General features: G+C 47.5%; 2 protein-coding genes across 3 annotated transcripts in view; one reads left to right on the plus strand and one right to left on the minus strand.

Annotated features, from left to right (window-relative positions):
• Positions 1-1034, minus strand: part of PEX3 (peroxisomal biogenesis factor 3) — a 515228-nt gene extending 514194 nt beyond the window's left edge. The window contains exon 1 of the mRNA XM_069606799.1: positions 392-1034. Coding sequence (XP_069462900.1) covers positions 392-461 — 70 coding nt within the window. The 5' untranslated portion in view covers positions 462-1034. The remainder of the gene's footprint in view (positions 1-391) is intronic.
• Positions 1035-1241: 207 nt separating this feature from the next.
• ADAT2 (adenosine deaminase tRNA specific 2) overlaps positions 1242-14999 on the plus strand; it is a 235176-nt gene continuing 221418 nt past the window's right edge. For both annotated transcript variants that reach the window (XM_069606802.1, XM_069606801.1), the window contains exon 1: positions 1242-1485. In XM_069606802.1, coding sequence (XP_069462903.1) covers positions 1390-1485 — 96 coding nt within the window. In that variant the 5' untranslated portion in view covers positions 1242-1389. The remainder of the gene's footprint in view (positions 1486-14999) is intronic.

Here is a 14999-nt window from a genome sequence, read left to right on the forward strand (position 1 = left end):
CGTCAGTACTACCCCGACCCACATGGCAAGAGACTTCTGTAACATTCCACATGCAGTTTAGATGTTGCTCTTTCACTTCAATGCAGCAAGACATTTTCTGTAAACTGGCCGTCATGGTCTCCGTTTATTTTTAATGGGTGCATTTAGTGATAGAACATGCGAGAATGGCTGAAAAGGGACATAGTCTTTATGTTGGCCCACATAGAACATCAGTCAGATGAAGAACCAACTGTGCCCTGGATTTGTATGCATGGGTTTGGCATTGCAACGCACACACAAACACAATAACAGATGGTGCCAATGTGAAGTACTGTTGCATTTCGAGCATTAAATAAACAAGGTATGATACACGAGCAGACAGATTTATACCACACCCGCCCGCATCACTAACCTGCGGCCACAGCTCCTGCAAACACAAACTTCTTCTTGTGTCGCTTCAAGAAACTCCACACTGACAGCATCTTCCGCCCCAAGCGGCCAGGGATGGCAGCGAATGCTTCTCACTGAGGAGCTATCGCCTACACACAGAAACAGTCTAGGGCCACTTCACTGCAAGAAAGAGGGTCCAGCGTACAGAACACAGAAATTGCTTCAGGTACATCAAGTGGCAAAAACAAACGGTACGCCGTTGAATGTCATCCTCCCGGAAACTACTATTCTTCCACAAGGTTCCAGCCGAACCCTATCCACAACCTCCCCCTGCAGACATAGAAATGAGACTTTCTCCTTCTTTACACCGGGACGCTGTCACGTAGTAAACAAACAGAGATCCATGTTAGAAAAGGACCGTTGTCTCGCTTGATGTTGGTCGCAAAATCGGTATCTATCAAAATACACAAGTTCAAAGAGCTCAGCAGTCACTGGCCACGGTCTGTAGGCACCCAACTAACGGCACAAACAAGTGTTGTGACAGCTAACGACAATTGACTGAAGTTGAAAATAACCGGCGACATTAAACGGCTTTCTTGCGCTTTTTCCTTTCCTTTTAGTCTAGTGTAAAAATAGTCCTCAAACGACCTAGACCCCTTTATTCTACAATAGCTTTGACACATTTTGTGGGTTGATGACGAAACATTTCACCAGTCGACTTTTCTGAAAGGAATTAACAGTAAGGTTCAAGTAGTCACTATCATTGTTTGAACAATCGATAATTAGGATTATAGGAGAAATGTTAGAACATTTGATACATTGTACTTTATGCGAGCAATTAAACACAGTTCCTCCCTATCTAAAATGGCTACTGTTGTGGTACATGAAGCATGGGTTGACAGCTTTCAACTACAGGGGCGGGGTCCCCATTTAGACGTGGAAAATAGAAACGGTTTAAGTTTGCAGGCTTCATTCAGCCTGCAAGTGACGGTGCCCACTGTCCGAACCCACCCTTGACTGATGGAACCCGACGGAAGCGCAGAACATGGGCAAGAGTTAGAGTCCTGTATGCTGAGTGTGGATAAGAAGCGCTGGATGCATAGAGCCTTCCTCGTGGTTGGTAATTGGGGGGGAGGAGTTTTTCTACCGGTGCCTCAATGATAACTTATGCATGTAACTTCTTCCGTAATAGAAAACTATTTCGGAAAATGACGATAATGGATAATTCATACCTGCCAAGAAGTCATCTAGTGTGACCCTCCACTCTGTCCCGTTCCAACAAGCCAAGGAAAATGTCCACATGTGTGTCCGGGCACAGGGTCCAGGACACCGTTGCATCCTGCTGTATCACCTTCTGGATAATAAGAAGTAGGTTTACCACTGGGAAAATAAATATATATAAAGTAGTAAGACAGGTTGTAGGGTTTCTAACAGTCTTTATTGACTGACAAAAGGGAGAAAGGCTCTAACGTGGCCTGATGCGCTGGGCGCTTACTTACAGTTCATTGCAATCAAGTCCTGTGCCTTCCCAGTTGAATCACTGTGGAAAGGTTGTGCTCACTGGTGGCACGCTGTAAACTTCTAGGGCCCCCATGTAGCCTCCTGTGGCTGTGGTGTTACGCCCTAGAAGCTGTGGTGTGAGTCCTGTGGCTCACTGCTTCTTCTCGTGTAATCAGGAGCAGCGCTCCTCTGTGACCGCTTCAGCTGGCCGAGCGCCAACTCTGAAGCGGGAACGTTTTCCCGCGCAGCGTGTGCTCGCGAGATCTCGCGAGAACACTCTCCCACGATCATGTGATGTCCCCACACACCTCCTTTGCTGGGGAAAAAGGATGGGTGGTCACTCCATGATGAAGTCCGCATATTTCCTGGGTTTCCTTCTCTCTCTCTGGGGCCTGCCAGGATCGGGGTATGGAGCGGGATCGATGAAGTGTCTTTGGGAAGGTGCTGGTGATTCAGGTTCTCTATGTCCAGCTCTTTGCTGTGATTCCCTGGGTGTTGTTGGGAGGATGGGGCTTGCGAAGTCGTTGTGATGGTGCGGCTCTATGGTATCTCTACTTGGGAGGTGATGGTTCTCGTATGACTCTTGGCAGACTTGTTCTTCTCCAGTGTCTCCTTGTGGGTGTACCGTGTCATCTTTCCTGCGGTACATGGCTACCCTTTCTAGATTCCATCTCCTGCCATCGCTGGTGCAGATGTGGTTTGTCCCTCTCTCCATGACTTCTATGGGACTGCTGTATCTGGAACCAGTGGAGGTGTCCTTGTGGGGAAGTCGTATCTTCACCAGATCCCCTTTGTTGACTTGTGTGTGTCTAGCGGCTCGGCGCAAATCCCCCTGTGCTTTCATTGCTTCTTTGTTGCGCTGCATGCGGCACGTTATGTCATCCATGTCAACATCTTCGTCGGCCCTCACTTGCTGGAGCCTGGGTGGTACCAGTGAGGATGCTGCCCTACTCCCCCTCAGCAGATGGAAAGGTGAAACACCTGTGACGGCGTTGGGGGTGAGACGTTGGGCCGCTACAGCTTCTTTGACTGTCTTGTATGGGTCTAGGCCCGAGGCGTGAGCCAGTTGTAGCGCCCCCTTGATGAAGCGGTTTGCCCGCTCGACTAGGCCATTTGCCTGTGGGTGGTATAGACTTGCTTTCCGCTGTTGGATGTTGTTGAGCTTCCATTTCTCTGGAGACTAGCTGGACACCGTTGTCCGTGACGAGTTCTTCGGGCAGGCCCTCCCGCTGGAATATGGCGGTGAGTGTTTCAATGACTGTTCCTGTGGTGATGTCTGAGGTGAAGTCAGCTTCCACCCATTTGGAAAAGTAGTCGACCATCACTATCCCGTACCTGTGCTCTGGGGGCATGTTGTCCAGCGGCCCTATGAAATCCAGACCCAGTTTTCGCCACACCCCTTTGGGGACTTCGGTGGGCAGCATGGGGGCTTGCCTCACGGCTAGGCGCTTGTCGCTGTTTGAGCATTCATGGCACCTACTGACCATCTGCCGTACGTCCTGGTCCATGCCTGGCCATCAGTATGCGTCGCGTATCCTTCGTCTGGTCATGTTGCACCCTAGATGGCCTCCTTCGTCTGGTCATGTTGCACCCTAGATGGCCCGAGTGTGCTCTGCACAGTATGACTTTGCGGATTCCGCTGGGTGGGATGATTTGATCACCTCTGAGAATGAGACCGTTCATGGCGGTGATTTCCTCGTTCACCTTCCAGTAGGGACGAAGGCCTTCGGGGATCGCTCTCTCGTTGGGCCATCCATTTCGAACCCAGGTGCTTACGTGCCTTAGGGCGTGGTCCTGCTCGAACTCTTCCTGCCAGTGGCGCTCGCTCATTTCCATGTACTCGACGTTCCTCAAGTCGCCGATGGAAGCAACGACACATTCGTCTTCCAGGAATGTGGTGCCGGGGGCGCTTTGGTTCAGGAGCCTGGACATGCAGTCCGCTTGTGCGTTTTTCCAGCCCGCAATGCTCATAGGTATACTCTTGGAGCTTTGCGGCGATCCTGGCCAGTCTAGTGGTGGCCGTCTTGGTGCCGCCCGGGCTCAACATGTGAATTAGGGGTTTGTGATCGGTGATCAACTTGAATCTTGTCCCCCATACGTATGATCTGAAATATTCGATGGCCCAGGCGCATGCCAACATCTCTTTCTCTACCGTAGAGTAATTCTTCTCGGATGAGGATAATGCCTTGGATGCAAACGCCACAATGTTCTCAGTGTCGCCCTTCTTCTGGGTCAAGGAGGCCCCCAGGCCGTAAGCGCTGGCGTCAGTGGTGATGCAGGTGTCCCATTCAGGGTTGTATGGTTTAAGACATGGCGCGTGTAGAATCCTTTTCTTGATTTCGCCGAAAGCCTCATCCTGTTCTGGGCCCCAAGAGTAAGCTGCCCCCTTCTTCAAGAGCTCCCTCATGGGAGACGTGGTCTCGGAGAACCTGGGGACGAATTTGGCATAGTACTCGGCTAGGCCCAAGAATGAGCGTAGTTCCTCTTTGGACATCGGCGCCGGTGCTTCTGTAATGGCCTCCATGAGGTTCTTCTTGGGGCTTACCCCATCACTCGAGATGCAGTACCCAAGATATTCTACCTTGTTCACCCTGAAGACACACTTTTCATGGCGTAGGTGAATGCCTTCCTCCTGAAGTCTGCTCAGGACTAACTTGAGTGCCTTGTCATGGGTCTCGTTGTCTTTGGCGTACACCAGGATGTCATCTTGGAAGAATGAGACATTGGTGAGTCCTTTAAGCAGGGAGTTCATCATCCTCTGGAATGCGGATGCTGCGGACGATAACCCGAAAGGCATGCAGGTGTATTGGAAGGTGCCAAAAGGAGTGATGAACGCCGTCAGGGGGCGGGAGAACTTGTGTAGAGGAATCTGGTGATAGGCATCATGCATGTCCAGCTTCGAGAAAATGGCCGCCTCCTTCATCATGAGGACAATCTCATTGATGCTGGGGAGTGGGAAGCTATCCGTGATCAACTCTAAGTTCAGGCTTCTCAGGTCGATGCAGATCCTGAGGTCGTTGCTGGACTTTTTCTTTACTAATACTACCGGACTCAGCCACTCTGAGGATTCCACGGTTTCAATGGTTCCTTCTTCGACCAACTTCCGCAGGTGGGCGTCCAAAGCTGGTCTTGTGGTGGCAGGTACTGCCCTTACTTTGTGCTTGACCGGGGTGACGTTGGGTTTCAGCCGAATCTTGTGGACAAAGTTTTTCACTTTTCCCGGTTTCTCAGAAAACAGGTTTGGAAAGATCTCCTTGTAGTTTTGCGCTGCTCCTGATGAGATCATGAGCACCTGTTCCGGAGTGCTGGGATCTAGTTTCATGCTGAGTTTGTGTTGGTCATCCCACCCCAGCACGGCTGGACCTTTGGGTGAAAAATACACTTTGGTGGTGGTAGACCTCCCTTTAAAATCGATCCGGGCTTTGATGTAGCCCAAAAGGTCGACCGTTGCCCCTCCAAACACGGTCGGTTTTTGCCTGGTTGATCTAATCTCCACTTTTTCTTGTCCCATCATCTCCTTGTACGTGTTGATGGGCAGAATGGTGAGGTTGGATCCCGAATCAGCCATGACGCGTGTTTCCATTCCGTCCACTTTAATGGTGCAGTGGGGCTTTTCTCTTCTGGCATGGGTGGCATTGGCCATGACAACCATGGGTCTGTCCTGTAGTTCATCATCAGTTGAGGTGCAGTCACCGTCAACACGGGAAACAGTTTTCTCCCGCCACATGCATGCCGGAGCCACGTGGCCAATGCGTCCGCACTTGGAGCACTCCTTATTCCTGGTGGGGCAGTCGCGGTCGTTCGCCATGTGCTTGGAGCTGACGCATCTGTAACATTTCGGTGCCTCCTTTTTCCTGGGACTTTTGTCTTTGGGGCCGTCGCGGGAATGCTTGTCTCTGCGACCTCTCCATTGTAGCGCCGCCATTTCGGGCACAGGCCAGTGACTTCCCGCCTCCTTGCGTCTGCTGGAGGTTTCTTCCTCCGCCCTGGCAATCTGGATGGCTTTATCGAGGGTGACCTCCTTTTCTTGGATGAGTTTGTCCTGTACTTTCCTAGAGTTGGTGTGGACAACGAGCATGTCGCAGATGACCTGTTCTGCATTTTCTCCAAAGGCGCAAAGAGAAGCAAGTTCCCTCATCCTGGTGATGTAGTCATCCACGGGTTAGCTCCCTTCCTGTTTGCGAGTGTAGAATCTCAGCCTGTGTAGTACAATGTTCTCCTTATTGGTGAATCTCTTCATGATGCGACGAGTCGCTTCTTTGTAAACATCTTCGTCTTCGACGTCATTGTCGGCCGCAGGTATTTCTTTAAGGCCGGCAAAGATGCGCTGACCTTCAACCCCTAACGCATTTAACAGCATAGCCCTCTTCCTGATGGGGGCATATCGCGTGCCGCCCACTGCTTCCAAGTAGGTGGAGAAAAGGGGTTCCCATTGCATCCAAGGAATTGCCGGTGTTCCTGGCAAGGGGAGAAACGCAGGGGGTGGTGTGGCGCCTTGCATGGTGGGTCCGTGGGACTTCTGGTATCCTCGTCGCCAGTTATGTTGTGGCCTAAATAGATGACAGGACGCTGTAGGGTTTCTAACAGTCTTTATTGACTGACGAAAGGGAGAAAGGCTCTAATGTGGCCTGATGGCGCTGGGTGCTTACTTACAGTTCATTGAAATCAAGTCCTGTGCCTTCCCAGTTGATTCACTGTGGAAAGGTTGTGCTCACTGGTGGCACGCTGTAAACTTCTAGGGCCCCCATGTAGCCTCCTGTGGCTGTGGTGTTACGCCCTAGAAGCTGTGGTGTGAGTCCTGTGGCTCACTGCTTCTTCTCGTGTAATCAGGAGCAGCCAACTCTGAAGCGGGAACTTTTTCCCGCGGAGCGTGGGCTCGCGAGATCCCGTCTCGCCAGATCTCGCGAGAACACGCTCCCGCGATCATGTGATGTCCCCACACAGGTACTTGGGTATGAACTGTCCTAGCTACCTGCACTGTAAACATCCATGTGATTCAAAGATGATGCGTATATTAAGTGTACCCATTTCTAGGACCAAAATCGTTAAAGGTAGAAAGAAAGGGAAATACAGATTTTCCACACATTAGTGACAGAAAATCATGATTCTATTAGAGACTCAGGCGAAAGATTATGCTCTCTTCTTCTCTTTACTTCTCAAGCAGCAAATACCAAAAACAAACATGAAAAACAACTAAGTAACAATGAACTACAATTCCCAGAAACCGAAGTGAACTTGTAGTTTGTTTTTCATAGGTCTATTAAAACATGTGTCTCTTCCAGTCCAATCACATTGCACCTCTCCTCATAAACACTGACAACCTCTGTGTTTCTTCCTCTTTCTGCCGCTGATCGATCTCTGAATAAAGTGCGCCCCAACCGGTAGACGACTGCTCGTGTTCCTTAACCTAAACATTCCTCACAATGCCGTTGTCTTATTCTCTGTCCCTGTCAAACAAATGATGCACTCCATGAAAAGAAAATTCCTGAACGGGTGGGCAATCGCATAATATCAACAATACAATAATGTTCCTAGATGTTTAACCTTCCTTAGATATACATCTTGTTATCATTCATACATTACAGCGATTGAATGGGTGGAATAATCTTTCGCCTCCCGAGTCTCTAATAGAATCATGACTTTCTGTAACGGATGTGTTGAAAATCTGTATTCTATGTCAATACTCAGAGGCTCTGATTATGCTTGTTTAAAGATTACTTACCACCAATTATGCTATCTGGTCTACTGGTGTAAAATAGAAATTCTTAAACGTTTCGTTTGACCAGTCTGCAGCCTTTAAAATATCCTCCAGGCGAGCTCCTAGCATAAAAGCTGAGGACGCCATAGCACCTCTAGTTGAATGTGCCCCAAATTGCCCTATGTCGATGCCTGCTTCTGCCATGCACCATCTTACCCACTTAGCTAATGTGGCTGTCACTACTGCTTTAAAGGGTTTTCTGACTGCTATCAACAGCTGAGATTCACCTGCGGGTCTCACCCGATCTGCCATGGCCTCATAAGCTTTCAGACACCTAACTGGGCATAATCTGGGTCTTCCAGGGAAAGCCATGTACTCTACCATCTTAATCCCTGTCTTTGTCCTTTTTCCATTGTAAAATAGAACACCTGTAGGAGAAAACGATTTCCTGTCTGTCTCTAATGCCTTGACCTCTGCCACCCTCTTACAAGAAATTAAGCACTTAGTTTCGCCCAAAGAGCTTTCCTAGATAGATTCTCTTTGTCCGGCCAGGACTCAAACATCCTCAAGACCACACTCATGTCCCAGAGGCATGAATATCTTGGTGTCGATGGTCTCATGCACTGTTCACCTATTGGTTTTCCTTCTATGTACCTGTGCACTGCAGATATTGCTGATTTGTGCATGTTAATTGTTCTATATGCTTTTAGCCTGTGAATTACCTCAGTTCGTATGGGATTAACCTTCCTCTCCTTGCACCAATTATTCCATTTCTGCCATGCCACTCTAAGCCTTCCCGGTCCCCGGGGCCCATGACTCTCTGATAAACTCTTGAGCTGTCCCCGAAAGATCTGGCTTGGCCCAAGCTTTGCTGAAATCGCCCATGCTATTAGGTTCAGGTTCCCTGCTTGCACCAGCAGGTGAATTTCTCCAGTTAGGCCCAAGACTATGTCCTGCCTGTGTGGCAATAGAATTAGAAAGTCGTACAACATCTCCAGTAGGTCTGGGAACCATGCCTGACCCCTTAAATCGGGTGTCACTAAAATCACTGTTGCTTCCTGTCTCCTGACCTGTGCCACAGTATGTGCTATCATGGCAAATGGCTGGAAAGCATATTCCTTTGATGGTCCCCAAACCTGGAGAAATGCATCTGTTGCCACCGCTTCCGGGTCTGGTCACCAGCTGAAAAATCTGGAGATCTTCCTGTTCAACTTCGAAGTGAACAGATCCGTCTGACACGGACCTCTCCAACGCATGATCTCGTGGAATACTGAATCCTCCAGCTGCCAATCGCTGAAGTCCCTCAGGTGTCTTGAATTCCAGTCTGCCACCAGGTTGTGTTCCCCCGGCAGTTGTTCTGCCGTGACGCTGACTCCTCTCTGGAGACATAGGTGCCAAAATTCCTTGGCTATCTACACCAGCATTTTGGATCTCGTCCCACCCAGCCGGTTTATGTACCTGACTGCTGAGACGTTGTCCATCTTTAGCAATATGGCACATCTCGCTCCTTCCTGCGTCCAACAACGGACTGCGAAGGATCCCGCTAAAAGTTCGACACAGTTTGATATGGAGGCACAATTCCTCGCTCGACCACCTCCCTGTCGACTGTTCGCTGCACCTGGCCGCCAAGCCCCATCGGCTTGCGTCCAATTCCATTACCAGGTCTGGGGAGGAGCCAAATATCGCCCTGCTATTATATGCCTCCATGTGGCAATACCACCATTCTAGTTCCGTTCTCGCTTCCTGAGAAATAGGCACTTCCTGCTCGTAAGATAGACCCTTCTGACATGTTCTTTTTTCAATCTCTGTAATGCAGTGGTCCTGAAAAAATTGCCTGTATCGAGGATGACAGACACCCTACCAGCTTGGCTATCTCCCTCAGAGAAATCATCTGTCTTGTCATCAAGCTCTTTATTTCTTTCTTGATGGAATTACCTTCACCAAAGGTAATCTGAGGGTGCCCTATGCTGTCTTTAGGATGAATCCCAAAAATTCCACCGACTGGGCTGGCTCCAGTTCTGACTTCTCCCAGTTTATTAGGAATCCTAAATGCTGTAGTTAATCCGTTGTTCTCTGAATCTGTTCTACCAGAGTTTCCCTGTCCAAGCACATTATGCAGATATCGTCCAGGTATATAATCAATCTGATTCCCTGTTCTCTGAGATGTCCTACCACTGTTTTCAATAGCTTGGTGAAGCACCAGGGTGCTGATGCCAGACCGAACAGCAAGCTTGTGAATTCCCATTTCTTTCCTTTCCAGAGGAACTGTAGTAGTATTCTCTGATTCTGAATAATCAGTATTGTCAGATAGGAGTCCCTGAGGTCTATTCTCGCTAACCAATCCCCTCTCTGTAGGATGTTCCTTAGCAGGTGAAACCCTTCCATTTTGAAGTGTCTGTATATGAGAAAAGAATTTGGTATTACCCGAATTGTTTGTTTACAATTGTTCGAATGACACAATTGTTCGAATAATAGGGGTCCTAATTGACCTTGTGCACAATTGACCGTATGGTCATTTTAATATATATTATGGGTTGGGTTGGTGTAATAATAATAATATAAGGGGATTGGGACGGGGGTTGGGGTGGGGGTTGGATTGCGGGGGGTTTCCCCCCGCATATATATCCTAATTGACCGTTTAAATTCGGTCAATTGTGCAGAAGGTCAATTGTTATTCGAACAATTGACATTCGAACAATTTGTATACAACCAAGAATTCAGACCCCTGAGGTTTATCACTGGTCTTACTTTGTGCTTGCCTTTTACTAAAAATAGGTTGCTTATAAAGCCTTTCTGTCCCTCTCTGGCCGGGCTGATTGCCTTTTTTATTTTCAGCAGTTCTACTTCTCTGTCTAGCAGTCCTTCATCTTCCCTGCTGAACCTTATCTGTTAGGGTATGACCTCTTGGATCGGTTCTTGCCTGAATTCTAACTGAAAACCTTGAACCGTCTGAATTACCCAAGCATCTGAGGATATTTCTACCCATTTTTTCGTGTGCAGTCTCACTCTCCCTCCTACTCCAGGTATGCCTGGTTCCAACTCTTTCGCTAGCACACTTTTTCCTCTCACCTGTGGCATTTTGATGCTGCTGTCTGCCGCTGCCTCTCCAGCCTCTACCTTTGCCTCTTCCTCTGGAAGGGAAGAACGGGTATGCCCTTCGGTCCTCCTGTTCTTTCCAGTGGTATCTGTCAGTGTAGGACCTGTGGTACTGATAGCGTCTAGCCGAGCTGCTCTTTCCTCTGCTAGCCTTGTCAAAAACCTTCCTTCCGAAAATCTTTTTGAGTGAGGCTTGTGCCTTATCCATGGATGCGTAGGTATTGGCGAACTTAGCCATGTCTTTTATAAAGAATTCTCCAAATAATTTTCCTTTGGCCACTGCTGCTTGTTCTGGTGTGGCCAATTCTCCTAATCTCGAGCCCATCTTCATCAAGATGGATCTCCTTCTTTCTGTTGCTATTGCAGTATTTGCATTACTCAGCAGGCATAATGTTCTCTGGGCCCAGCCTGCAATGATGTCTGGGTCAATGGCTTCTTTCTTCTGCTTGGCCTCCTCGGCAAGCTGCCATATCCTTGTGATGAGGCCCAACATGTCCAATAATTTGTCTTGGCAGGATCTCCAAGAGCTGTCTATGCCCTTTTTTTACATCTCTGGCGTACCTCCCCAGGAAGGTTAGCATTCGTTCATCAATCTCGGTGTTCCGCCACCCCATCCAGTACCCTGGGTCTCAGGCATTCAGACCTCAATTTATTTCTGGCTTGCTTGCTTAGTAGTGCTATGAGCCTCTTCCTTTATATATTCAGTTATATTCTCTGGGGGTTCCCATTCGTTTGACCTCAGGTGCACCAACTCATCCGGGTCGAATTCATCTCCTCTTGGCCCCTCATCTTGTTTCTGGACTCTCACCCTTCACTTGTTGAGGAGGTCTGGTATTCTGATGAACTGTGGTCGTCTGATTTGCTACTGCTCCTGCAGTCCTCATCAGATGTGTCATCTGAACTATAATCATATTTGTCTCGCAACCTCGCTTTCCTCTTGCCAGTTTTGTAGCTCTGTGGTGAACCCGGGGTTGGGGGGTGGGTCTGGGCGCTATGTGCCCTGCGGGTCTTCTGCTTTCTTCCCCCTCGATCCCTACACGCTTTACTCAGATCTGTAATGCTCCGAGATAAAGCTGCCACGTCCTCCATTATGCCCCTTTCCTCTCTCCTATGGGTCCTGCCGGCACTGTCCATTCTCTGTACCACCTGACTCATTCGTAGATGACTAACGTGAGGTCCCTAGTCTTCTGAATATCCACTCATTAATGCTGTTGTGCCGTGTATTTTATCAGTGCAGATTATCTTGGGCTGCCCCAGTCAAATTATATATACTTTTCTTCGTAGCTAGGCGGGTCTCTTTATACCTTTGCAGTTTTTCCTGGGACTGTGCCCGTCTTTATGAGTTTGCATGTATCGGTATGATATGCTTGCTCTATGATTGGCTTCACCTCGTGCTTCTGGCAGATATGGGGGCCTGAAAACTGTTTTCCTTGGGACTGTGCCCATCAACTTACTGATTTGCAGCTGTAACGGTTCTGCCTGCAGTGCTGCTTATCGCCCACTAGGTGGCGTCTAATCCTCCTCCTTCTGTCCTGCTCTCTGACAGAAATCACCTTGCAGTGTGTGCCGTGGGTGTCGGATGGCTCGTTATATCTTTTCTTTATAAATATATATGCTTGCAAATTCACTCCTCTCTCTCCTACGGAAGCTTGCACTGGCGCGGGAACCGCAGGAGTCCTGTCGTGCCTGGCGCAAACTTCCGTCGGAGAGTGCCTCCTAACGAGGTTTATAAACGCCAGAGCTTAAAGCCCCGTCGCGTTCCTATCACTAGTGCGGATACACTCTTCCAAGATTCCCCCGACACGCTAATCGTTCTGTATTCAATACCTTTACGCGCGCATACTGTTAACACAATAAAACACATCCACACACTAATGAATAAAAAGTACTTGGATCAGCTGCTCGAGCAGCAAAGACAGAGGAAGAAACACTGAGGTTGTGAGTGTTTATAAGGAGAGGTGTAATGTGATTGGACTGGAAGAGACACCTATTTTAATGGACCTATGAAAAACAAATTACAAGTTCACTTCGGTTCCTGGGAATTGTAGTTCATTGTTAGTTTGTTGTTTTTCATAATGCTTGTTTTTGGTATTTGCTGCTCGAGAAGAAGAGAGCATAATCAGAGCCACAGAGTCTTGACATAGAATCAGAAAATACTGTTTCAAAGAATAGTAATACAGATGTCATAAAAAATGTGACTTTATTATCAACAGTGACATGTGTTGTTACAATACACTAAGAAAAACAATTAAGTCGAAAACTTAAAACTAAAGGACAAAACAATCCAAACCAATGTGGGTCAATGCAAAACGTAAACTGAGTAATGACCGATGATTAAAACAGAGTATCTACCTAACCGGCTTCCTAGCATAGGTCATGGGATACCATGGGCAGGAAAAGAAAAGAGAAAAGACTAGTAGAAAAAGTAATCATTTCATAAAAGACATTGCTTATGTAGTCCTGTTAACGTTGAATTCCAAATTCCTTCTAAACGTGAAAACAAAACGTGATTCTGTTCAGGTGGACACTATTTTCGCTGTCCTTCGATACATTTAAACATACATTTGCTGGAGGTTTCAATCAAGAACAGGCGGGGTTTTTCTTTTTGTGAGTTTCAATGGTCTGTTTACACTCAGCTTTGTGCCCTCCCCGGCCCTTGGGATATGTGCCTGGGGGGGTAAAGTTCTTGAGGGTCTGTCATCTGCCGATGTGAGAGACAGGGACACATCCAATTGTGTGCGTGGAACTGGTGACTCCTGAGTGTGTTGCCCCCCGTTGAGGTCACGTTTCAGCGGTACTTAAGCTGTGTCTGCTGCCTTTGTCTGGGCTCAGGTTGGATGACCCTGTTGGGAACATATATGGATGTGTGGAGTTATGGCAGTGCAGATGGTGCTAGGATTGCTCAGCACAACAATGTATATGACCTCTATAGACCAGTGGGTCACTTACCCTCCGGTTACGGAACCCATTCCTTGGGCTCACTATGGAGAAAGGCGCTGCAGATTGTGGGTCAGCCTCGGCTTGCTAGTGGTGGGGCTTCTCCCAAAAGGGCCATTTTGGAGGCCGGGCCTGGCATTTGTGGGTCTGTAAACATCTAGAGGGAAATCAGGTATGTGTGGAGGCTTCTAAGGAGCAAACCTGACACTTCTTAAACAACAACAAGGGAGGCTCCTTTGCCTCTAATTGGTTTGGACTCACAATTCACTGGAAGATTCTGGGATTATCACGCTTTCAAGGCAATTCGAACAATGTCAAGACGAAGTTCATGGAAAATACAACCAGACTTCAATAGGTATTCATTAAAAATAGATGCAATTTAATTTAATAAGAAATGGTCTTAAAAACAAACACATAAAAACTCACAAAGTGACCAGTGCTTCAAAAAGTGCTTAGTGCTAATCACCAACGAGCTGACAATGTGCAAAATGTGCAATATAGTTGTATCTCTTCTATATACTACAATCACATTGAATATACAAATATATAGATATGAACCACTTCAGGGTTATTTAGACCTTGATTCTTTAGTACATGGAACCACACAATATACAGAAACAGAGAACTTTGGTGTAAATAACTCTGTTACTCTCTATCATTGATGCATTGGTCCAGAAGTACCTTACACAGTTCTTATATTCTACTTGATACTTGACATTAGTATCTGTAATTACCCTACATGTTTCTTTCCTATAATTTTTGGAGTTGGTGTTAGGAACTTCTTCAGTGGAGCGAATGGGTCGGTGCAAAAAAGCACCCTGCGCCCAATTCGTGGTGGTATCAAAAAGGAGCTTGACAAGCCGATATTGACGTAGCTGTGTGAGATCTTGGAAGTAGAGTCCCAGGGGACAATAAAGCAAAGTAAAAGTCCTCAAGCACTTGTCTTTAATACAAGGAGCCAAATCCAGGCCAAACCTAAATCCAAAAGACAGACCACATTCTCATTAGTAGGGGTCGCTAATGGAGTACACCATTCATCATTAGAGTAATTAGATGTACTAAAGGGCTTACCGTCTGTTAATGCCGTTAAGTGATCCTAAAGGGCTGCATTGATTCTCAGTATAGCAGTCCCGTTATTCCCTGAAAACATACAAAAAGAAGGACACATAGTCCTATAATCCCAACTTGGAGACACATTCAGTATTACTTGATTTCAAGTTGGACGTCCCTATTCGGGACTTACTTGACGGGTTACTGGAAGTTGTACAGAATAGTCGCCTTGTCGTATTTATGAGTAGATGAATACAGGAAACGATGGCCTGGACTGTTAGTGGAGTCCTGAAATACGAACGATCATAGGTTCAGTGGTCGGGTGTAAAGGGTAACACATTAAGTAAAC

This window comes from Ambystoma mexicanum, chromosome 4p (genome assembly GCF_040938575.1).
Source record: "Ambystoma mexicanum isolate Mex_15411 chromosome 4p, UKY_AmexF1_1, whole genome shotgun sequence".
In the NCBI taxonomy this organism is placed as follows: domain Eukaryota; kingdom Metazoa; phylum Chordata; class Amphibia; order Caudata; family Ambystomatidae; genus Ambystoma; species Ambystoma mexicanum.